The sequence below is a fragment of the Andrographis paniculata genome, unplaced genomic scaffold (genome assembly GCF_009805555.1).
Source record: "Andrographis paniculata isolate CXL003 unplaced genomic scaffold, ASM980555v1 Contig57END, whole genome shotgun sequence".
Classification (NCBI taxonomy): Eukaryota; Viridiplantae; Streptophyta; class Magnoliopsida; order Lamiales; family Acanthaceae; genus Andrographis; species Andrographis paniculata.
Window position 1 is genome coordinate 64,805 of NW_026137592.1, and position 22,256 is coordinate 87,060.

General features: G+C 35.3%; 3 protein-coding genes across 7 annotated transcripts; 1 reads left to right on the forward strand and 2 right to left on the reverse strand.

The window, feature by feature from the left end:
• The first annotated feature begins 334 nt into the window (after nucleotides 1-334).
• LOC127257046 (uncharacterized) lies at nucleotides 335-5,728 on the forward strand. Of its 4 annotated transcripts, none has more exons than XM_051283317.1 (12): nucleotides 335-410; nucleotides 497-539; nucleotides 720-806; nucleotides 1,080-1,213; nucleotides 1,779-1,837; nucleotides 1,883-1,958; nucleotides 2,036-2,083; nucleotides 2,731-2,758; nucleotides 3,529-3,638; nucleotides 4,864-4,911; nucleotides 5,134-5,259; nucleotides 5,456-5,728. In XM_051283317.1, exons 2-12 carry the CDS (start codon nucleotides 512-514, stop codon nucleotides 5,495-5,497), a joined length of 786 nt encoding a protein of 261 aa, XP_051139274.1. In that variant the 5' UTR covers nucleotides 335-410; nucleotides 497-511; the 3' UTR covers nucleotides 5,498-5,728. The 4 variants fall into 4 exon arrangements, with proteins under 4 accessions (XP_051139274.1, XP_051139272.1, XP_051139273.1 ...); XM_051283315.1 differs by having other exon boundaries at nucleotides 341-363; nucleotides 469-539; nucleotides 1,904-1,958; XM_051283316.1 differs by having other exon boundaries at nucleotides 342-410; nucleotides 509-539.
• Nucleotides 5,729-6,347: 619 nt separating this feature from the next.
• On the reverse strand, nucleotides 6,348-9,776 carry LOC127257047 (eukaryotic translation initiation factor 3 subunit I-like). The gene is made up of 9 exons (XM_051283318.1): nucleotides 9,613-9,776; nucleotides 9,207-9,424; nucleotides 8,854-9,069; nucleotides 8,095-8,217; nucleotides 7,795-7,919; nucleotides 7,595-7,684; nucleotides 7,377-7,463; nucleotides 7,203-7,282; nucleotides 6,348-6,744 (listed from the first exon to the last, which is right to left on the reverse strand). Exons 2-9 carry the CDS (start codon nucleotides 9,388-9,390, stop codon nucleotides 6,669-6,671), a joined length of 981 nt encoding a protein of 326 aa, XP_051139275.1. The 5' UTR covers nucleotides 9,391-9,424; nucleotides 9,613-9,776; the 3' UTR covers nucleotides 6,348-6,668.
• A 3,134-nt stretch (nucleotides 9,777-12,910) lies between these two features.
• On the reverse strand, nucleotides 12,911-22,139 carry LOC127257286 (SCY1-like protein 2 A). 2 transcript variants are annotated; one of them, XM_051283664.1, is made up of 14 exons: nucleotides 21,490-22,139; nucleotides 20,888-20,992; nucleotides 20,652-20,762; nucleotides 20,313-20,495; nucleotides 18,063-18,189; nucleotides 17,859-17,920; nucleotides 17,674-17,760; nucleotides 17,421-17,507; nucleotides 16,899-17,027; nucleotides 15,637-15,765; nucleotides 15,039-15,101; nucleotides 14,620-14,781; nucleotides 14,413-14,531; nucleotides 12,911-14,282 (listed from the first exon to the last, which is right to left on the reverse strand). In XM_051283664.1, exons 1-14 carry the CDS (start codon nucleotides 21,973-21,975, stop codon nucleotides 13,295-13,297), a joined length of 2,838 nt encoding a protein of 945 aa, XP_051139621.1. In that variant the 5' UTR covers nucleotides 21,976-22,139; the 3' UTR covers nucleotides 12,911-13,294. The 2 variants fall into 2 exon arrangements, with proteins under 2 accessions (XP_051139621.1, XP_051139622.1); XM_051283665.1 differs by having other exon boundaries at nucleotides 16,899-17,012; nucleotides 21,490-22,138.
• Nucleotides 22,140-22,256: the final 117 nt, after the last annotated feature.

The window sequence follows — 22,256 nt, forward strand, 5'->3', positions numbered from 1 at the left end:
TTTATATTCGTAAAAAAAAATCGAAATAAATTTTTTATATATTTAAAAATCTTTTTTATTTTAATTATTTTTTGGCAATAAAAAGATAATAAAGATTAGATAAAATTATTATTATTATTAAGCAAAATTATTAAGATTTTGAAATTCATTTTTATATTTTTTTTAAATAAAAATATTATTTTTTATCTATATTTTTGGCCAGGCAAAAATTTATATGGCATTTGTTAAATTTTATTAAAAAAATATTTTTTCTTATTTATATTTTATTATGATAAAAAATATTATATATATATATATATATTCAGGACCATATCAGTTCCATACTCTCCCTCTCCCTGCCCGTCATCGCTCACGCTACGCTCGGTATCTTCAATCAATCAAACATTCAACATTGATTCATTGTGCATTAGGTCGGTTTCATCTCTCTGATATTTCTTTCAATTGGGTGCCATACTCCTCTAACTCTAGGTTCGTATTGCAACCTTTGCCAATGGAGGAGTTATTTCAGTACATGAAGACACTCCGCTCTCAGATCAACGGTGTGTCTGTGAACCAAATTCTAAAATCGTTTATGATAAAGCTTTTCTTATTGAATCGTGATCAATAGGCTCTTCTCGCCAATCCTTGAGTTTTATGAGTACAAGGAGATGTGATGTGGCCCGAGTTTCCGCTGAATACAAATTTGAAAAACTTTTAAACCACGCTTGTCTGAATTGCAGATGTGGCTGATCAAGCAGCAAAGATATCTGTTGAAGAGCACATGCAGTCCACCACTATTCGAACTCTTCAGAAGGATATTGATTTAGGTTATAAGAATAACGTTTTCATTAACTTGTTTTCTTATTCTAATTCTATCAAGACCGCCATTTTTGTTTATGCTAGTGTTGTACATTACTATTGCACTCTTTTACTTCAGTTTCTTAATTATGCCCTTAATGTATCTACAGTCTAGAAATAGCTAAGATAGTTCATGGATAGTATTGCATCTGGCTTTGAAGTTCTTTTCTCAGACAGGGACTTGTGATGGCTGAAATTTAGTGCATCCCATGAATGCATCTTCTTACTTAACATGAGTGCAGTGAATAAAGAAACTCAGCAAGTCAAAGAGGAAACTGTGAAGATGTTCAAAGCAAAGGAGCAGATTTGTTCTCAGATTCTGGAAAAACAGAGGAAATTCACTTCTTTGGAATCTGATTCTTTCACCCGAAGTCAGGTTAGAGATTTTGCCTCGTTTTATCTCATACTTTGACAGATTTGGACCAGTATTCTCTTATGTTAGAAGGAACTAGCTTGTATTAAAAAATTAATTGATTTGCCAAGAAACTGTTTTTGGTTTACATTGCCCACATTTTATGTTGGACTGCTGGACATACCAACGAGAAGCAGAATGTTAAAAAAGCTTTGGTGTGAAAGAGTCCAAAGCAGGGTGGTCTAACCTCTTGTTCTTTACATGCGTTCTATGTCTGAACTGGGTTCAGCATCTATTTATTCCAAGTTAACTTTCTGCTTGTATCATATTCTATATTTTGCTCCAAATGAGGACATGGTGTCAATAATGGGGTTTCCATTGAACATGGTTGCTTTTTGCATTATTTCTCCAGCAGGTAGTTGTGTCAAAACCATGGTGGGAACTACTCTAGGACAATATCATGTATTAAATTTATGCTAATTCTAGAGCAATGAAAGAAATCTTCCAGACATGCCTGAGAGTATGGTTGGGTCTTGAATTCTTTAGCTGGCAGTGTTCTATTCTCGTTTTATTTTCTCCTGAAATGCAGATACTGGAACTTGTGCAACAAGAAAGCCTAACCCTAGCACAAAAACTTGTGGATCAAAGGTAATGGTGGATAACATATTGAAGCCAAGCAATATTATCTAACAGCCTATTTCATTTTTGTGCCAGTGCATACTATAAGAAAGTAGATGAGGACATCAATGAACAACTTAAACAACATCAGGTGTGAACTCTGTTTTACAACCATTCCAATTGTGAATGCACTATCACTACTAATATAATTGAAATTAAACGATGCAGGAGTGGATCAAAACTCACAATTTTGATTCCAATATCAGAGAGAACCAGGTATGTCTGCAACAAACATTTTTATGAGTTCATAATAAAGATGTTAGTGTTCCTTTTATAATGCATCACAAAAAACGAAGTGTTCATCTGTTGCATCTAAAATAATATCACTATTTAAACTGCAATAATGTTCTTTGCATGTAAAGAAAACACTAATTGCTTTCCATGTTTAACAAGAAAAGCTAGTAAAAGATCATACTTGAGATAAATTCAAAAAAAAAAAGAAAAGAAAAAAAAAAGAAGAAAGTATGGACTCTATTACTACTTGATACATCACTCTTGAACCAAAACTTTGAAGTGAGGTATTCATTTTTAGGCCCTACTTTCCACATCGGCTTTCACTTTTGTTCTTCAGCTTCTTGCTTGAATCTACACAAAATAATTAGGTGTAAGTATGTTGGAACAGACTTTATAGCGTAGTTAATTAAGTATACATGTGTCTGTTTGATTGTTATAACATGCATGTTACCTTTATCTTGAATTAGTCTCTTCCGAAACAAAACAATTATCTAGAATACTTTGGCATCCTAAATTCAAGATTTCATTTAGAAGATATGCAAGACTAGGATTACCAATTTCTATTATCCTGTCATTTTGTCTTCCATAAGCTTGGTGCATTTTCAATCTATATTTGATTAACCATGCAGGTAAGTGAGAAAACGGGTGAAATAAAAGGTTAGAAGTTACACTATCATTGTCATTTCCAGTATGTAAAATCTTTTTTTTTTTCCCTTGTACATGGCTTTTTGTGAGACTAACCGACCAATACGATATTACTTGTTTGACACTGAATATATACTTACACATTAAAGCCATTAGTTTCACTTAGAATTTGATAGTTTAGGTGGATTACTAAAAATTCTCAGAGATGAGATGTGCTTTCCCTCCCGCTGACTTCTAATAAACTGAATTATATAGGAACTAGGAAGACAAATTCATGTTTATATGATCTGTTGGCACAACCTCAGAGCACATCTCCCCTTCCACTCGATGATATGCTTTGGAAAGAATAAGGTAGACCTAAAACATATAGCTGGGCTGTCTCCAAGGTGTATAACTTGAATTAGCTCACAGAAGAAGTGATAGGCAAACCTTAATTGTTCAGTTGAGCTGCCTTCAAGGTGTCTAACTTGAATTAGCTCACAGAAGAAGCTATAGGCAAACCTTAATTGTTCAATTGAGCTGCCTCCAAGTTGTCTAACTTGAATTAGCTCACAGAAGAAGCGATAGAGAAACCTTAATAGATCATTTCCCAAATCTTGGGATATGTCTATTAAAAAGTTGTCGATGTAGCAAAGCACTACTTTTCATACTGTGAATTTAACCCACTGACAACATCTGCAAAGAACTTCTGGAGATATACGGAAAATTATGCAACCCATATGGGTGAACACTATCTTGTGCATATGGAATATTTCTAATTTGCTATCCTTGGGAATTTCCAGACTTTCATGGCAATGTAAGTAATGATATGATGAGGGATATTCAAGCTGTTCAGGGAAAATTTGATAAGACAGAACAATTGAAATCAAATTTTGTCATGGAGAATGCGAAGGTTTGTCTATTACCTTCAGCAATCTTTATTTTCATTTACAGATTCCAAATTACTTTTTCAGAAGGGATACTTGGTATAGGAAAATGTGGTAGAAAAATAAAAATGAAGTTATTTCCCTTGTTTGTTTGCAAACTGGAATTGAAAATTGAGAAATAATTTATTTTTGCATTCTCTATTTTCAATTCTCTTCTATTTTATATATGGAGAAATAGAGAAAATTGAATTTATGGGATAAAAAAATACTCCTTCCATCCCGGGTCAGATGATCCTTTTGGTTAGGGATACGATAATTTTAGGTGGTGTAGATTAATGTGTTATTAATAATAAGATATGATACTATTTTTTATATGAGTAGTATTATTAGTATTTTAAATATTTTTACCATTATATCTCAATAAAATATATATAATATGGATATCGTTTTGTATAGAGAATAAAATTTTATAAAATACAAATGAATAAAAAAATATTTATTTATTTATCATTACTATCAATTAGTTTTATTAAAAAAATGGAAAGTTTTAAAAGGTAGATAAAAAATTTGTTAATTGAAAATATAGATAGAAATAAAAATGTTTTGAGTGGGTCTTACTTGTTATAGATTATAAATTTAATTAAATTGATTTATATTTGTTATATATGTTAAAGATTGATAGATTTACCATAGAAATAGGTCATCTTTTGTGAGAGAGACGAAAAAAAGGAAAAAATGTGATCTATGGCGGAACGGAGAAAGTACAATTTGTCTCAAATCCTATTCGTGTATTCGTTCAGCATAAGAAAACCATTTTAATTACTTCTTCGCACAAATTTTTTTCTCCATCTCCTTCGCCGTCATTGAAGGGTTCTATGTATGCATACACAAATAAATAATGCTCTCTCTGGCTCACAAAAAGGTGCTCAAAATTTTTCGGCATGAGTTTTAATTTGTAGAATTTTGATTGATACTTTTCGTTACTTTTTTACCATTTATAGTAAAAATATATAAAAAATTGTATTTTTTTTACTAGAAACGAAAACATTTCTACAAACTAATTCTTTTTCTTTTTAATTTTATTTTCTATTATCATTTCTATGCAATTTTATTTATGTACAAAATGCATTCTAAGATCCATAGCAGAAAATGAATACTGATTACTAACTGAAGCATTTTTATTGTCATTCATTCTAGAACTATAAAAAATACTTGTTGCGTTGTCATTTATATAAATATTTTGATTTACAGCTGAGGCAGTGCATTGAGCAAGTAAAGACTAAAATGAGTGGCATCAAGGTGACTTGTAACTGTTACTTATCTATGCCTTCTATTTTATATGCACCGCAATTATTTTTTCTGACAAAACTCATGGTTTTTGTAGCCAATTATTTGCTACCTCCATGCATGAAATCAGCTGTTTATTTTTTACATGCTAGCCGAAAGATGAAGCAAAAAAAGGATGCTAGCTGTTTATGCTTCCATCACTAACTTATGTCTATTAACAAAAGATTGTAACAGTTGCAGCCAGAACTTCGTGATATCGATGATCTGAACTTAGAAGAGGAACTCCACGCTGCCTTATCTGACAAAGCTGGAGAATATGAATATATGCAATCTCTTCCGACACAGATTATGAGATTTAAAGTGAGTTTGCCACTTCTTTTGCTATGAGTCAAAAGAAATTATCATTTTGCTTTCATGCTTAATTGTCAAATATCCTTTTCTGAATAATAGTAAAGAACTAGAATACCAGTTCATGAATCACAATTCAAGTTCAAGGTTATCCATCTTCTCCTTCTCTCATATCATTTATTTATTTATTATTTTATTTTTTTCCCAGGAAATATCCAACAGGTTTAGGTGTTCCTGTGATAACGAATAAATTGACACTGGATCAATGTGCTTAGGCACTTGGCAGTGATCAATCCAAGTTCATAGCCATCTATTTCTGGTGCTATTAGTTGCGTGTATTTTGCAAGGTTGGTCAAAGCAAAACCTTGTCAAGCTTTATTTTTTCTTATTGCTGTTCTCTCATATTTTAATTGTACTCTATTGCATGATGGCAACAGATCGATGTAAAAAAAAAAATTGGCTTACTGCATGTGCAATCATAATGCGGCTTTTGTTTCCATAATATTTTTAAAATTTTGACACTATTTAATTTTTTAAAAAATATTACATTAAATATATTTTTACTTTCATAAAATATCACTAAATACTTTTTTCATAAAAAATTATACCCATATGATTGGATAAAAGTCTTAATAAAGATGAGTAAAAATAATTATTTTTTTCTTTTATAGTAAACAAAGAAAATATAAAAGTGAGTTTTTTACTTAAAAAAAAATGAAAATATATTTTTAGATAACAAGAAAAATAAAAAAATACATAATTATAAATTTAAACGAAAAAAAAAAAAAAAAGACGACTACTCAAGTCATTTGTTCCTATTACCAAAATTTTCAAGTACATTTGGTCTTAAATAGAGCCTAAGTTCCCCGGGAACAAGAAGTTTCCAGAATCTACACAGGATCTATCAACTAGTAATTATGTTTAATCTTGCATAAATTTTTACACGTACTGTTGATCGAACCATATAATTAGTTATTTAATAGAGCATGTGCAAATAAATAAATTATATGCAATTCATTCATCTGTTATCTTCTTCCCTTTTTTTTTTCTAGAAAAGAAGAAAAAGAAAATTAGAGCCAAATAAATTAATAGAACGCGAATTTCTTTTTGTAATTGAATTTCCAGTTAATGTAAAAAAATATCAGGCCATCATCTGATATGAGGCATGGGCTGGACGCCTCCAAACTCCTCGTCATCAGTATTATATTATATAAAACACCACTCTGTTAAATTGCATTATAAAGAAATCACATCATTTTACCATAGTAAAGAAATCGCACAAAACTTATACTCTTTCTCAGCGCAATCAAAACAGGATAGTATATAATAGAGAGGAGCACAGTTCAGCTCCACAAGACACATTCATTCATGTTCCAGCCTTCCATCTTACTTCCATCATCTCTCACCCACATGTTCCATGCTCAAACCTTGATGTTGAAGTAATCAGCATCAAAATGATGCAGCCTCACGTATCCATCTTCACCTCCACTCGAGAAACTACCAACAATAAATAGCACACACCAAGATAAGCCATCATATCCATCACAAACCCATCACATAGAGACACAATTCGCTCAAAAACAACATATGAAGCGACATTGAATAAAATGGCAACATGCAGAAGAGTACACTAGGATGGCCATCTTTCAAATGCTTCTGGAATCTCGTAAGCAACCTCAAGCTAACTTCTAGCATCCCACAATGAATTTGAGGGGGTGTTAGAATAATTTTAGAAGTTAATTTAAGCATATTACTATATTCTTTCCTTTCTTTGGGACTTCATAGTCCTGTATATATAGGAGATTCATTGCGTGCTATATGTGAAATTCAAGGGCTTTTCAATGATCTTCCAACATGAACATTTAACACTATTCAAGGCAAACCAAGTCCTTGCATGAAATCGATGAGAATTTACAAGCTAGTATAATCAAAATGCACATAGGAATCAATCTCACCTTTTCCCATCAGGATTAAATGCCAAGGCATTTATTGGTCCGAAGTGTCCTTTTACACCTCCTATTTCCTCTGTAAGAATCTATACACGAAATGACATAATAGAACAATGATAATCAATTTCTTATATCAAAGAAGCATCATAGTATCTTGATTTAACTTGTGCACATATCTACCTTGTCATAGAATTTAGCTTCGAATTTTCCAGCACGATGATCAGTTGTGGTAACAGCTGATGCATCCTGACCACCTCCAAGAACCACCTACAAACATAATAAAACCATGAGAGCTAGCAATAAAAATATAATAGACAAATGCAACTCAATAACCAGACAAAACATAACTGGCAATAAAGCTGAAGATAAATGCAGTATAGTAATTGTTTGGCACATACATGGTCAAGAAGAGGAGACATTGCAACCGCATTTACTGGTCGTTCTGTCACATACGTCTTGATAAGTTTCAGTGTCCTTGTGTCCCAGAGCTGATGACATTATGAGAGATCATTCGATAATGTCACATTCGTCTTGATAAATTGATATTCACTCCTTAAAAAATAGAAACACTCGGATATTAGATAGAACAAAAAACTACCTTTGCAGATTTGTCCAAAGAACCAGTGAGAAAATGTGAACAATCTGATGATTTCGCCAGTGATGTGATCGGCTTTTTATGACCATCTTCCTTTACAGATTCTTTGAGTAATTTACCGGTCTGCAGTTTGAAGTTAGAAAGATAAAATATCAAGCATACAGCAACTAGGTCATCACAAAAACAAAATGCTATTTCAATTGCCACTGATATCTTCAGAAAAATCCTTTCCAAGCCTCACAAATCAATAGAAAAAAGCTACTCAATGCAGTAAGCACCAACTCAAAAAGGTACTAGCCTCAGTATCCCATATTCGAATCACTGAGTCTTCACCCGCACTAATAACAGTCTTGTTTAGAGGCCCCCATACTGCCCTGTTAATTCTTCCTTGTGGCCCCTTGATATTTAGAACAGACTCACCACTCTCTGGAATTACCATACAAAAAAGCTCAGCAATGGAAGTAAAAATTGGATTCACAGACTATCTAAAAAAGCAGAGTAATTTTGATACAATACACCAACACCAAAATGAAAAATATCAAAGTTCATTTCCAACAACAGCATCAAAGTGCAACTGATATACTTGCACCATGAGCATCTACATTCTAGATGCCTCATTCGATACCCTACGACACACTCAACCACCATAAGAGTTTGTCAATCAAGATATGAAGTTGTGTTAAATATAACGTGGAAACATCAATTTAAACTTTGATTAAATTAAAAAGAAGAACATGTCTTAACCACAAAGCAAACACACTCTCGAACCCAAACTTACCATGGATAATAAATTCTGAATGACATTGACTACCTGTCATAATGTCACCTTGGTTCAATATGCAATTTGCTAAAGTTCTATCTTAATGTTTCATGATATGAGACACTAGTACCCATCATATAGCAGTGGTTAACTTCCATGGCATATTTCCTATATCGTTCACAGTTTTTCCACATAAATAAACTTAGCATTATGTACGTAGTAAAAATAGGCATAGTGCTCAAAGGAAAAAACAGTCACTGCACAAAGTAGCATGCGTACACAGATAGCTATGAATTACTTACGGTCATCCACATCTCGGGCAATATGTTTGATGTGAATAGCAGAAGGCAAACCCATGAAAGGGTCTGTGGTTATAACAGCAAGCTTATCACCAACTGCAAAGTCAACAGACCTCGCTGGAGAATCAAAATTAAATGTATAAAGAGGGGTTCCGGTTTTGACGTCCCATATCTTTGCAGTCTGATCCGCGCTTCCTGTTATAAGCCTCGTGGAATCCCCTACAAAGTCCAATTGAATTGTATTTGTATTCCAACAAAACAAAACAAAACTAAATATCGATCCTCCTTCATGTTATAAATGTCCAGTCCGGCGGAGACAATACTTATAAAAACCAAAAGGGGAGGGGAGCTCTTACTTGAAATATCGCAGGACCAAACAGCGCCGTTATGGCCACGGTATGTGCCGAGACGCTCTCCGTTGTCTGCGAACCAGACAGTGGGATTATGGTCTTTGGCGCATGAAAAGAGCAGATCCCCGTCTCGATTGTATTTGAGAAACGTAAGCGGCCTCTCATGCCCTTTCATCAATATCGGCCTCATCTTTTCCGACCTCTGAATGGGCGATGTGAAATGCCTGCATCCGAATCAATATAATAGCTATCCGATATTAAACGATTTACACCGAGAAACTGCTGAAACAGCAAACACTCAGCGATGTCTTTTTATACGACTAACAAATATGAAAACACGCTGCAAATGCTTGAATGAATGTTACACTTGCTGTTCGTCATAGCCATTAAAGAAGGGAAGGACTGAACTTACGAATTTCCCTGCCGATACTTACGCCGGCTGATGAAGACGCGTAGACGCCGGTGGCTTTAGGGCTTGCTTTTATTTTTAATAATAATAATAATAATTTAGCTTAGGAGGAGGGAGACAATAGGGGTGGGTGGGATTTAGTTCGAGTGTTTTGTAAGTGGGATAGAAAGAATACCTAAGTGTGTACTTTGGCAAAAAAATAAATAATAATAATAAATAATACTATTGAAATATGAAAAATTATCAAATTCTGTTTTAAAATAAAAAAGGAAAAAGTTTTCATTTTTATCTTAATATAATCAAATTTATCAATTTTGGTTTTAATATAAAAATTTTATCAATTTTGGTCTTAATATACCAAAAATTCATCATTTTTGTCTCGATATAATCAAAACTCATTATTCTTGATTTCAATATAAAACTTTTATCAATTTTAGTCCAAATATAATCAAAACTCATCATTTTTTTTTCCAATATAATCAAACTTTTTTTTTTCTCACCATCAACAAACAGATAGAAAAGGCTGACGTGGACTTGCAAGATTGTGCAATTTCTTCGAATATAAATATAATGTTTGATTTCTTTTCGCATCAACATTTTCCGTCGGTTTGTTGACGGTAAGACCAAAAAAATAAGGTTTGATTATATTGGAAAAAAAATGATGAGTTTTGGTTATATTGAGACTAAAATTAATAAAATAAAATAAAAAATTATATTGGGACAAAAAAAAATGATGAGTTTTGGTTATATTGAGACCGAAATTGATAAAATTTTTATATTTGAACTAAAATTGATGAATTTTGATTATATTTGGATTAAAAATATTTTTTTCCCAATAAAAAATTATTAATTTCAATTTTAGTAAATATAATCTTCATTAATTTTGATATAACAAATACAACACACATGATCTAGTTCAAACAAGTAAAAAAATACAATTGATATTTTAGGCATGCAGTATATACGATAGGGTTTTAGTATTAGTCACTTACTATAATAAATATTTTTACAATTTAGAATTTTTAGACTCTTTTTTAATTTTACATTGCTTATAATCTTTTATTTTTTAAGTATATCTTTTTGTTTATATCTTGTATTATATATGTTTAATTATTTTACTTCTTTTGAAAATAAATATATATAAAACATGTATAAGTTGTAAAAAGCATATTATTAATTGATCCGATATGTTATGCTATTTTTTGTACGTAAATAAAATATATTACTTGTAAAAATGAAAATTGCAAATAATGTAGTTATTGGTGAGACTTGTTTATATAATTCAAATTTTATTGCCACAACAATTGAAGAATTATCTCAAATAAGTAATATTTCGAGCACAAAAATTTTCATTAGGTGCTCATATCAAAGTTAACGATATCTATTTATTATAATTGATCTTTATATAAAAAAATATTTTTGAGTAAAATATGATTTTTTATGAAATAGACGAGAAAAAAAGAAATTATACCCTAAGATAATACGTTCAACTTTTAGCATTTTTTTATGACGTAGAAACCCATCGTCGCTACCTGAAAATACGCACTGGGTAAACCTCTGGCCAAACTAGTGTTAGTTGGACATATACTTACATTATTTTTTCCTATGGAAAAAGATTGTGTTGGATATAACATGTTAGAAATTATATATTGACTCAATTTTGGTTGCTTTTATTGTCATTTCATTCGCACAAAAAGAAAAATTGAACACTGAGTTGTATTTTGACCTGTGTTTAAATTTATCAAACTTTCAGAGAAATATGCGTCTGTATTAAAAAACTTTGAACTTTCCAAGAATTATATGGCCATACATTCGATAAACATGGTCTTATTTAAATTTGTTAAAAATTCTCAAATTAACAACAGTGAAATATGACCGTATTTCAAGAATATATTACAAAAGATAATAGGGTTAGATACACAATCAAAAGACGTATTCTACGATGTCACAAGTCACGCATAGACTGTTCTTAGCCGGAGCAGAGTTAGTACGGCTGGCTCAGGACCTGTCATAATTTAAAAATATTATTCCATTATTATTTTTAAAATTTAAAATTAAATTATAATTTTTTTAACTTGAATTTTAAATTTTAATTATACATTTTTTTAATCTTTTCTTTCTAATCTAATCATGTTGCTTCCACCCACCTAGACCAAATATGCCTCCTCTTTATTTTTCTCCACTTGCATGGATATGCTTTATAAATTTAGTTTTTGTTCTTAATTTAAGGGAATGACATTAAAGAAGAAATGTAAGGTTAAGAGAACCCGAATTGATGCAAATGCAAGTTCATCGGCACCTATTTCTTGGTTTGAGCTGAAGTTGTAAATTTTAGTGAATTAAATTATGTAGAATGATATGAAAATTTGAAGAATCGACAATTCTCAAAAGGTATATGCTAGGGTGTTCTGTCTGTTCTTGGGATAAATGAAGATGTGGAGACGCTGGTTTCAATAGGAACGTTGAGTTTTTTATTTGTCAACTCTCTCCTACAACTGGATGAACTATCACGTATATATTATGGAGAAGGATGTTTTAAATAGCACTGCCGATTAATCAGTACTATTGGATTTACAATCGTGAGTCTGTAGATTCTGATGACTTCTAAAACTTAACCTATTTTTATTCCTATTTCATATGTCTTGTCTTGGCCGAGGATAAGTATAAAGAGGTGGTAAAATTCTAAACATTCCAAGGCATCTACTTTTGGTACTTTCCACTAAAATATATATACCATATATTGACTCATTCACTTACTCGATGTGGTGAAAGCACATGGATAGTCTCAAATAAGGAATTATGTTATCTTTTTAGCATATTTGTTGAGCGCTAGGCTATCGATTTGAATTTTATACCTGCTCAATTTATGATACATAAGGTTGAAGAGAGCCATCTCGGAAATGAGTTTTGGGTATTTGAGGAAGACATTGAGGATCCTTATTGTTTTATAGATTTCGGACACTACGGATCCGGTTACGAGCCAGGAGGAGAGAGAGATATATATATATATATATATATACATATATATTGGCTGATAGAACTGGTGAGCCAATGAATGAGGGTGACCGGTCCCCCAGTGATGAAGCGAGCAGGTGGTGATACAGTTCAAGATACCATACCAGATTGACAGTTTAACCAACCATTGAGAGTTTATGCATAAAGATGCATCGCCTATGCAATTGAAAATGAGAGCCATTGTCCGCCTTGTGTGTTCTATCTATGTGCTACATTGTTCCCCGGAGTGCATGCACACGGTACATAATACAACAAAAGAGAAAGAATGTTCCTAAAACATTGAAGATAAGATAACAGCAGCAGCAGCAATTCATTCATCCAGAAGCAACTTAAGTTTTAACCAAAGCAAAAGCATCGTCATAGCATCCGATAAGCATCAGAAGCGTACCCGCAAGACGGACAGACAATCAACCCAACATGGCCCCGCGACCACCACCAGCAACCCCTTTCTCTTTCTCTCTCTCTTTCCCTTTCCCTTTCCCTCCCTCGCAGCTCAACTCAAATTATAACTCATTCCACAACACAAAATTTGCTGTCACCAGCGTATTATGTACTCCATAATATAATATATTAACAAACAAAACTAACAGCAACCAATAGAAATGAACTTACATACGGCCAACAACAACACATTCTGCACTGCACGCACGCGCACAGCCAAACTGTCACTCTACAGCAAATCAGGCAGTAGAGAGGAAGGCTGCTCTCGCTCTCTTTGGGGTTTCATGTTTTTGGAGTGCAGCTCCCCTTGACTGCCAGCACTACCCCCCCTCCCCCGCCCCCTAGCCGGCCTACCAACAGCAGTTGTTGGAGGTGGTGCGAGCCTGGGTGCAGCAGCTGCTATTTGCTCGCTCTTGTTGGGACCAGGGGCAAAGATTGATCCTAAATTTGATGGTGCTGCCGCTGCCGCTGCCGCTGCCTTCTGGGAGGAATAGCCGAGAGTTGATGAAATGCCTGAGTAAGGCTGCTGCTGCTGCTGCTTCAAATAACCAAGAGCATTCTGTGAACCGATGCCACCAGCATTTAAGGATGACCCCTGGCTCTTGGATTCGCTGGAAGTTTGCATGCTCATGGGCCATGATGTGGATTGAAAGGTTGATCCATTGGAGGCAGTTGCAGCGCTACTGGGGCCGAATTTGTTAACTGATGGAACAACTCCAGTGCCATTGTTGGCAGAGGAGCTGGAAACACTAGGCCGTGGTGGCCAGTTAGCAAAAGGATCGATATCATTCAACCCCAAATCTAATGTCCCCTTGTTTCCATTTAGGGTTTTCAAGTCATCAAATTGAGTTGCCGCACCACCAGATACAGATCGGGGAGGCCACTCAATGTCAACTGGAGGACATGAGGAAGGCATCTGTTGAGAAGACGACGCAGATGATGTTACTGACATGGAGAATACAGGGGTGCCGCCTTGACTAGCCTGACTTGGTACTGCAGGCTGAGAGGTCGATGCTGCAGTTGAAGACTGGAGTTTTGTCGGTGCAATCCTTGAAGGTACCCAATCATCATCCCATGACGAGCTTCGTTTGGGAACGGATGGAACAGCTGACACAGCCTTATTTGCCTGTCCTGACATGTCGCCCTCAAGGGGAGGTGATTTCATCTCAGAAAACCCGGAATCTGACAAAGTTACCCCCCTCTTTTCTTCAATTTTCCTTGAAGTGAGTAGAAAAAGCAATATTATCAAGTGCCGGCTGCATGAACGTACTAGGCAAAAATACAAGTCTGGCAAAATATGTCAAATAAGAATAGGAGAAGAGAACAAGAAATGTATGGCATTCCTACCTTAAAACATCCTTGACAAATAGCATATACTTTGCGAACTGCTGAACATTTAATTGTTGGGTGATGAGAAGTGGTATGAGTAGCGGAAGAACATGCTCTGCCACAAATTCAATGCCATACTGATAAAAGATACAGAAACAACCATGGTGAGCTGACAGCGGCTTTGATAACTAAAGCATGGATTTGCCAACATTAAAAATTGAACACCTGCTTCAAAATTGAGGTCGCAACCCCAAGGGTACACATGAGAGTTGGGGCAGAATGATCTACAGCAGTACATCGTTGGATAGTTTTCAATATATCTAAAACAGCAGTCTTATCCAATATGTGAACCAAGTCTCCCAAGCATAAGAGAGCATTCACTCTGACCTGCCAAACAAAGAAGATCCTGGCATTTAAGTGTATCCAGAGAAAGAAGAGGAGAGGAATGGATAGGATGGTGTAAACATCCACAATACTCATATAAACCACATTCACCACCTATTCTTCACAAATCTTGCAGGTACATACCAATTTAATAGGAAGGAAAAAAAGTAATATACACTAATGGCCTGTCAATACAGTGTCACAGGCTATTAAAAACTATACCATTGTTGGTTCAGACAAAAAACTGCAAGATAACATACCGCAGCAACAGTTGTTTTAAGGGCCAATCCATGAACACGAGGCAAAACAGTCTGCTTGACTAACTGCAAGGAGGAAATAAGAAAAACATATATGGAGGACAAAATATTGACTTTGAGCCAAGATAAGATATACAAAGTAGAAAACAAATATGCTTTTGCCAAAATCTCAAAGGAAGGGGACAGATATCTTGGATAATCTTGCAGTTGTAGGTTGACAGTAAAGGAGTGAAGGTACATATATCTCCAATGAAATTCCAGTTTCCTACAAATCCATTAAATAACTAAAATACATCCTTGCAAGAAATAAGCAATCAGTGCTATTAAGGAAGAAATAAATACATTGATTATTCAGCGACAATCAGATGGAATCCAAGAAGTAGAGACATGGCTGTTTAATGCACATACTGTGAGTTTTTCATAAAATGACATTTGGCTTCATTAAGTCACCCCATGCCGTGCAGAATGACTTTTTGAATGTTTTTGCCACATGGACAGCATGATGCACCATTCACACACATGATCAAATGGAAAAGACACATAAGAACCTCTAAGTGAACAATATGCAAATTTAGTCCACCAGAATGCAAGTAACAATCACCTGAACATCCAACTGCTTTGCAAGAATAATGGTCTTTTTGAGAACTTCCTCTTGTAAGCGAGCATCAGTATCATCATAAGCGCGAACAATCATGGGAAGAACATGCAAAATAAGGTGATCCTGACTAGCCTGCAAAAGGAAGAAGGAAATCATGTCATCAAAAAGGTTAATTGAAAAGTTGCATTGTCATCCTAGCATCTATTTCTGTGAAGACCATTTCACATCTATGAACACGTGTACAAGGAAAAATGTTAGCATCTCAATCATCCTTTCAACTGGTGCATTATTCAGCTTTCACCCTGGCACCTCCCCAGCATCATATTGCTGCTTCGGTTTTCAAGGTATTCCACAGAGCTGCTCTCCCAACCCCACGTCCAATGCATCTCAGCACATCCGATTCTGCACCTTCTGTTCCACCATGTTCTCTACTAATTTACCAAACCATCGTTGCCATGACATCCTCTCATCCCCAATTTGTCTGCATCCCCACTCCACCCCCCACTAAAAAAAAACTACATCTTACCCACCTACAAGGAAAAATGTTAGCATCTCAATCATCCTTTCAACTGGTGCATTATTCAGCTTTCACCCTGGCACCTCCCCAACATCATATTGCTTCTTCGTTTTTCAAGGTATTCCACAGAGCTGCTCTCCCAACCCCAAGTCCACTGCATCTCAGCACATCCGATTCTGCACCTTCTGTTCCACCATGTTCTCTACTAAATTACCAAACCATCATTGCCATGACATCCTCCCATCCCCAATTTGTTTGCATCCCCACCCCACCCCCACCAAAAAAAACTACATCTTAATCACCTACCACATGGAAAGCCATCCAGCCAACTGCTGTACAACTAGTCCCATGTCATTGTGTTCATTCTTATTTTTTTCGCTTTTGTGTTTTTGTTTTAATTTGGTGAGGTCAAATAATTGTTGAATGTGAAGTTTTGTATGAAAAATGGGCGTTGTAAGTAATGTTTTTGGAAGGAAATTAAGAGATTGAATAGTAAAAAACTATTAAAAAGAAAATTTCTAAGTAAACAAACCCAAAGGGTGTGTTTGTTTCTGGGGTTTTTGGGTTGGATTTTACTATTTCAAATTTTTTTCTCCTAAAAAACATCAAATCAATTCAAAATTTTACTATTCAAAACTCAAATCCAAAGTTAAAACCCCATAAACCAACACAACCTAAGGATGTCTTGCCCATAGATAAATTTACCAGAAAAACAATAATACCTAACACTAACAGAAAATCCAATTACCTTGCTGATAATAAGTTCAGCATGTTTCAATAGTAGTAATAATGTCTCTCCAGCAGCTGAATTGAAGACAGGAACTAGAGCTGGTAGTGTTGACAGTTCAAAATCATTTTTGTCCTGAAGACCATAAAACTGCAATTAACCCAAGGAGCTGATATTTAATGTGAATTAACAAGCATGGATTATAGAAAGAAAAGGTTGCGTTCCATCAGGTGCTATTTTGTCCTGAGACTTTTAGTGGTTGACCATCTCATGTACTAAAGAAAGCAGCAATATCTTCAATTGACTTCATTTTCTAATATAACATCAACTGGAAATGCAAAGGCACCAAGAAGCACCCTGATGTAGCAAACAAATACTTTTTGATGAAGTGAATATGTTAACACATATTTGTCACATAACCCACCAGGCCACCATGGTATGTTTTTCAAAAGATCATCAAAACAAAAACAAAAACTCACTTTTTTGCAATAGTATGTATTAACATAAAAGGGAAACAGGAGACAGTGCTGAACTGATTGATACCTGGGATTCTGCTATTGTCAGAACCATAGGTAATATTAAAGGTTGCATCACCAAATTCCTGAGCTCAGCACAAAGTGGGGGGAGAACCTGCATGCAGCATGTCAAATTAACAGTTCATTTTACATAAACTTTTAAAGGGTAATCAATAATTTAATCACAGTGGTATAATGAAAACTCATGAATGTAATTTCCACAAAATGATGATACAAAATTAAAACTAGAAATGCATTATTTGTAATCCAGAAATCCAAACCTTATACCGCAAAACGCGAGAGTCAAAATCTTTCCACATGTCTGACAATGCTTTCAGAAATTCAGATTTTTGCATGTTATCTCTCTCCTGTAGGAAATCAGCATGATCAGATTTAAACTTCATAGAATTGTGTTCTGTGAGACTGAATAACTATTCAAAACTGAGCCAAGAGATGATATGCATACAAGCATATGATCCAAGAAGCGAAGAGCACGCAACCTAGTGTCAGCCCGGAAAAATGATGACCCTGAAATTTGGTAACAGAAACTAAGATAATGCTTTCACATGTAATTCTGCATATCTGATAGGCGTTCATAAAAGAAAATTTACACGTCCAGTGACTGCAAACAAGATTAATAAGGGCTACAAACAAAAAGAACAATTCCGACCTGTGAACTCTATTGCTGTTGGCCTCAAACCCTCATTAGCAGAGATCATCCTTTGCAAATCTGGAACTAGTTCACTTGGAATGGTGGAAAATGCCCCACTTGTAAGGTAAGTCAGACTATTCATATACTGCCCAAAAAAAAACAAAGGGTGACGGTTTGTATGCTTCTTGAGGTTTTTAGCTTCAGACTTTACCCTCTAACCTTAAGTGCCATACTGTAGTGTTTACAAGTGTCAGTAGAAACTTCTGAAAACGAAAGAACAAAAGGGGTAAAACTTATTGTTAAACTAGATCCCTGAAAATCTCAAACTTGGAAAAAGACCAGTGAAATGTTTTGGAAAAACAGATAGTCTTATTATTTATATAGGAATATGCCCATGATATTGTAGAACAACAAACATATTAGAATTCAAAAGCTTAAGCCTCATAAGCCCTGCTTAGAGTTAGTGTGATGTGAGCTTAAATAGTCTTACGATGAACAATTAAGGGATAAATTTCAACATCAGATCATGTTACTGAGCACTTAATAGATAAAAATGAGATCTACAAGTTATACACTATATTACATTTAAATCTATGGCAGCTTCAAGTTTTGGGCATTCAATCACCCTCCAACCGCAACACCTCACCTATGAAGAGTACCCAATACAAGAGTTCTAACACATCTACACTTCAGGTATTGTGCACACATGTAAGTGTGAAACAAACAGCAAACTGTCTAACTTGTCTCTCAATTACCTAGGGCAGTTACTTGATAATCAAATAAATTGAAACTGACACAGTGCACGTACGAGAAGAACTTTACGATGTCTGTAGCATTATTGGATAATAAGGTGGGAGTCAGCCTGATATGTAAGTTGGTTAAGGACACCCAAACTATAAAAGCTTTCATGCAATATAACCAAAACTCTGGACTATCTCTCTTCAAGCATTCAGCCAAAAAGATGAAGAGGTCAAAGTCAAAGGTAACAAACAAAACTAGACTATATCTTATACTAAAGATAGCAGCTTCACGGATATAATAGAATTCACCAGTGATAGTGATACAACTACAAGTCAGCCACTGCTCGAGTTTGTGAGGAGCATCTCAGTAGCTCACATTTTGTGTTTCATCATGTCCCTATCAAATAGAATTCATTTTGTGTTTCATCTGGTGTTTATAATACCATCTCTTGAGAAACTAATTGTAAATTGAATTCATTTTACGGCTCATCAATGGAAGACACAAATTTCTGCATCAATATTGTGCTGGATTCTATCAAATAGAACTGTGACAAAAAAGTGGCTGAAGAAAGACATTTTCTCTGCATGGAAACTGAAATATATATTGGGTGAAGAAATCTATTGGATGAATTTTTCAACAACTTGGACAATTCTTGATAATATTGTTGACACATATCAATATCACAACAGAGATATAAAAGTTCAAAAGATTGGCTTAAAGGGGAACTACAATATCTGGTCGAGTGAGATAATACATGAATGGTTCAAAAGATGTTTTTCTAACATTACACAACAAGACCAGAGAGTATGGATGATAACATAATATTAATTTTATAAACCATACCAATAGACTCTTACAAACTGTGGACTCTGTTTGGTTGCATTCCCAATCCAAGTCTCAAATATTTCCAATTTTTTTTAAAATGAGACCTACTTATAATCTTCTATATTTATCTCTGCTAAATAAACAAATATATTTATAGACATTCAAAACACATATTTTAAATTTATTATAATCAAATATATTATACATCGTAAATCAAACATTAATAGAACATTTCATCCAACCCAACTTCCAACCAACAACCAAACACACAATATATGCCCAATCCCAAGCTATACTAGAAGTCTAAAAATCCATATGGCTTTCCCTGTCTCGCTAAAATCCAAAGAAAAAAGCTAGATAAAAATTAGAATACACTCCCTCCATCCGCCAAATTACTATCACTTTCCTTTTTAGAATGTCCGCTAAATTTAACTATTGTCCTCCATTCAACACTTATTTACAACAAATGTCACTGCTTTTATTACTTTCTCTCTCTTCATTTTCTTTAATTTTCTAGCTAAATTTTCAAAAATACCCCAAACTACTTTTTTACTTTTATCATGCATTTTTCTTAATCTCCGTGTTTAACTCAAATGTTCTAAATTTACAGGACAGAGGGAGTATGTTAATAACACACCCACAAGGCAAAAAATCACCCCCAAAATAGAAAGCTCAAGGAAAATGAAAAAGAAAAAAAATTACCATCTTTGCATTGTTGTGGCAATCAAACAAAGGTTTACGTGCTACCAAGTGATACGCAAGGCATCCCATACTGAAAACATCAGCAGCAGACCCAACCGAGGATGTTTTACTCCGAACCAATTCAGGAGCAGTGTAGTTTATTGATGGTTGCAAAGGCATGATTGAATCTTCTACATCATAATCCTATCAAGAAAAGCCATGTCGAATCTATTCTTATATATAAGTCATATTTGCTTCAATACAGATTGTTTCACTTATCAATAAGAACAGAAAACTAGGACGGAAACACTAGTAAACTATACAGAAGTGTTTACCAAAATCAATAATTTTATTACTCACGGCATAATGGAAGGCCTGCATGCTGGCAGAACCATCTGAGGACTGATCCGTTGATGTAGCAAAACCAAAACCACCAAGCTTCCAAGCTCCATTAGATGTAATTAGAACAGTCTGCCGCAGCAAAGATGAAGATAGGGTCAATCAGAAAAAAAAACGTGCACTCAAAAGCTGAATGGAAAACAATACAGAGAATGCAGAGAGATTTTCATATAGGGACATCACTCTAGGTATATAACCTCTGGCGATATAGCCCTATGAATAAGGCGGGCATTATTATGAATAAAGTCCAATGTCTCTGCAATCTGAAGCAGACCATGCTTCACCTCCAACAACCCCATTTCCTGCAGCATCATATAGTCAGCAGCTCAGAACTTTCTGGGATAATAAAAATATGACATAGAAAAAAGAATTTAAAAAGAAAAAAAGGAAAGCAAAGAAAAGAAAAGCAAAGCCGCCCACCCAAATAAAGTTGAAATTTAGCATATGAAACACAAATGGTAATTGTGGTGCTTCTAATCTCCAAATTACAACGCAGTAACTTTATCCTTCCATTCACTATTTGATTTAGTTCAACCACTAGGTCCTTATATAGCAATGTCACTGTGTCAATAATCCCATTCCTTCCCCAAGTCACACAAAAGTTTATACAAAGAAAGTCTCAATTGTCTTCCCTCCGCTCCACTGAACGACACCCGCCCGCCAATATTCATCACTTTTATATGGATAGTCCAGCAAACATTTATTATTGAACTTGAAATCAATCGAAAGCCCACAATTTACTGCCGACACCAATAAATTAAGAGAAAACCTAAATTGAAATTGGAAGATGGAGGCATACCATTCCCTTGAGCTCCTTAGGCACCCTCGGAATGTTCTCTACGTTACCCAGCGCATTTGCCACCGAGGCAAAGAGTGGCTCGGTGACCATTGCCATGGCGTTCTTACTCTCGTCTAGCGCTTGGACCACGTGGACCACGCCGGGGTGCCTCAGCCTGACAAGTCGGGAGGCGTCAGCTCGAATCACATCCAAGAAAGCATCTTCGGCTGCCTTGGAGAGGCCGGCGCGCTGCCTTACCTCGGACAATGCTTTCTTATCCAAGACCCAAACGCAGACGGTGGGGTAGACATGGGCATCGCGGGACTTGGCAGAGTACAATTTCCAGGCGAGACCGGGGCCGGCGGAGCCGATCTGATCGATGAGGTCATAGTCTTGCATGTGGCGAGGAAGGCCGGTGACTTCTTGGACGGTAGTCTGGACGGTCTTCTCGATGACGGCCGATGCCTTGGCGAAGGCCTGTGACAAGGTTTTCATGTTGAGGGACATGGTTTATATGGGAATGGATCTCGGAGCAGGTGGGGAGGGTGCCGGCGGGCGGCGGTGGGAGGAGAATGGGGAATTGAATTCAGAGATGATCGGAGGAGATGGAGATCCCGCACCTTATTCTCTCTCTCTCTCTCTGGCAGTAAATTAATAGAAATTTCTGTCAGTCTAAAAATCGTTAGTTAAATTCAAACAAACGGCACGTCGGGAGAGAATTCGTTACTTTTGGGTTGGGTTGGGTTGGGCTGGTCAGTTCTGTTTTAGGCCGGGCCGGGCCGATGCCC

What these genes read in the sequence shown, in the direction of transcription:
- LOC127257286 (XM_051283664.1), bottom strand. Translation starts at nt 21,975, where the DNA reads ATGTCCCTCAACATGAAAACCTTGTCACAGGCCTTCGCCAAGGCATCG. An exon ending in CTAAGGAGCTCAAGGGAATG is followed by an intron (nt 20,993 to 21,489) that starts GTATGCCTCCAT and finishes ATGATGCTGCAG; the next exon opens with GAAATGGGGTTGTTGGAGGT. An exon ending in GCCACAACAATGCAAAGATG is followed by an intron (nt 18,190 to 20,312) that starts GTAATTTTTTTT and finishes TTTTTTGGGCAG; the next exon opens with TATATGAATAGTCTGACTTA.
- LOC127257047 (XM_051283318.1), bottom strand. Translation starts at nt 9,390, where the DNA reads ATGAGGCCGATATTGATGAAAGGGCATGAGAGGCCGCTTACGTTTCTC. An exon ending in TTGGTCCTGCGATATTTCAA is followed by an intron (nt 9,070 to 9,206) that starts GTAAGAGCTCCC and finishes TGGACTTTGTAG; the next exon opens with GGGATTCCACGAGGCTTATA. An exon ending in AGTGATTCGAATATGGGATA is followed by an intron (nt 7,920 to 8,094) that starts CTGAGGCTAGTA and finishes CTAACTTCAAAC; the next exon opens with TGCAGACCGGTAAATTACTC.
- LOC127257046 (XM_051283314.1), top strand. Translation starts at nt 491, where the DNA reads ATGGAGGAGTTATTTCAGTACATGAAGACACTCCGCTCTCAGATCAAC. An exon ending in ACTCCGCTCTCAGATCAACG is followed by an intron (nt 540 to 719) that starts GTGTGTCTGTGA and finishes TCTGAATTGCAG; the next exon opens with ATGTGGCTGATCAAGCAGCA. An exon ending in CAAAAACTTGTGGATCAAAG is followed by an intron (nt 1,838 to 1,882) that starts GTAATGGTGGAT and finishes ATTATCTAACAG; the next exon opens with CCTATTTCATTTTTGTGCCA.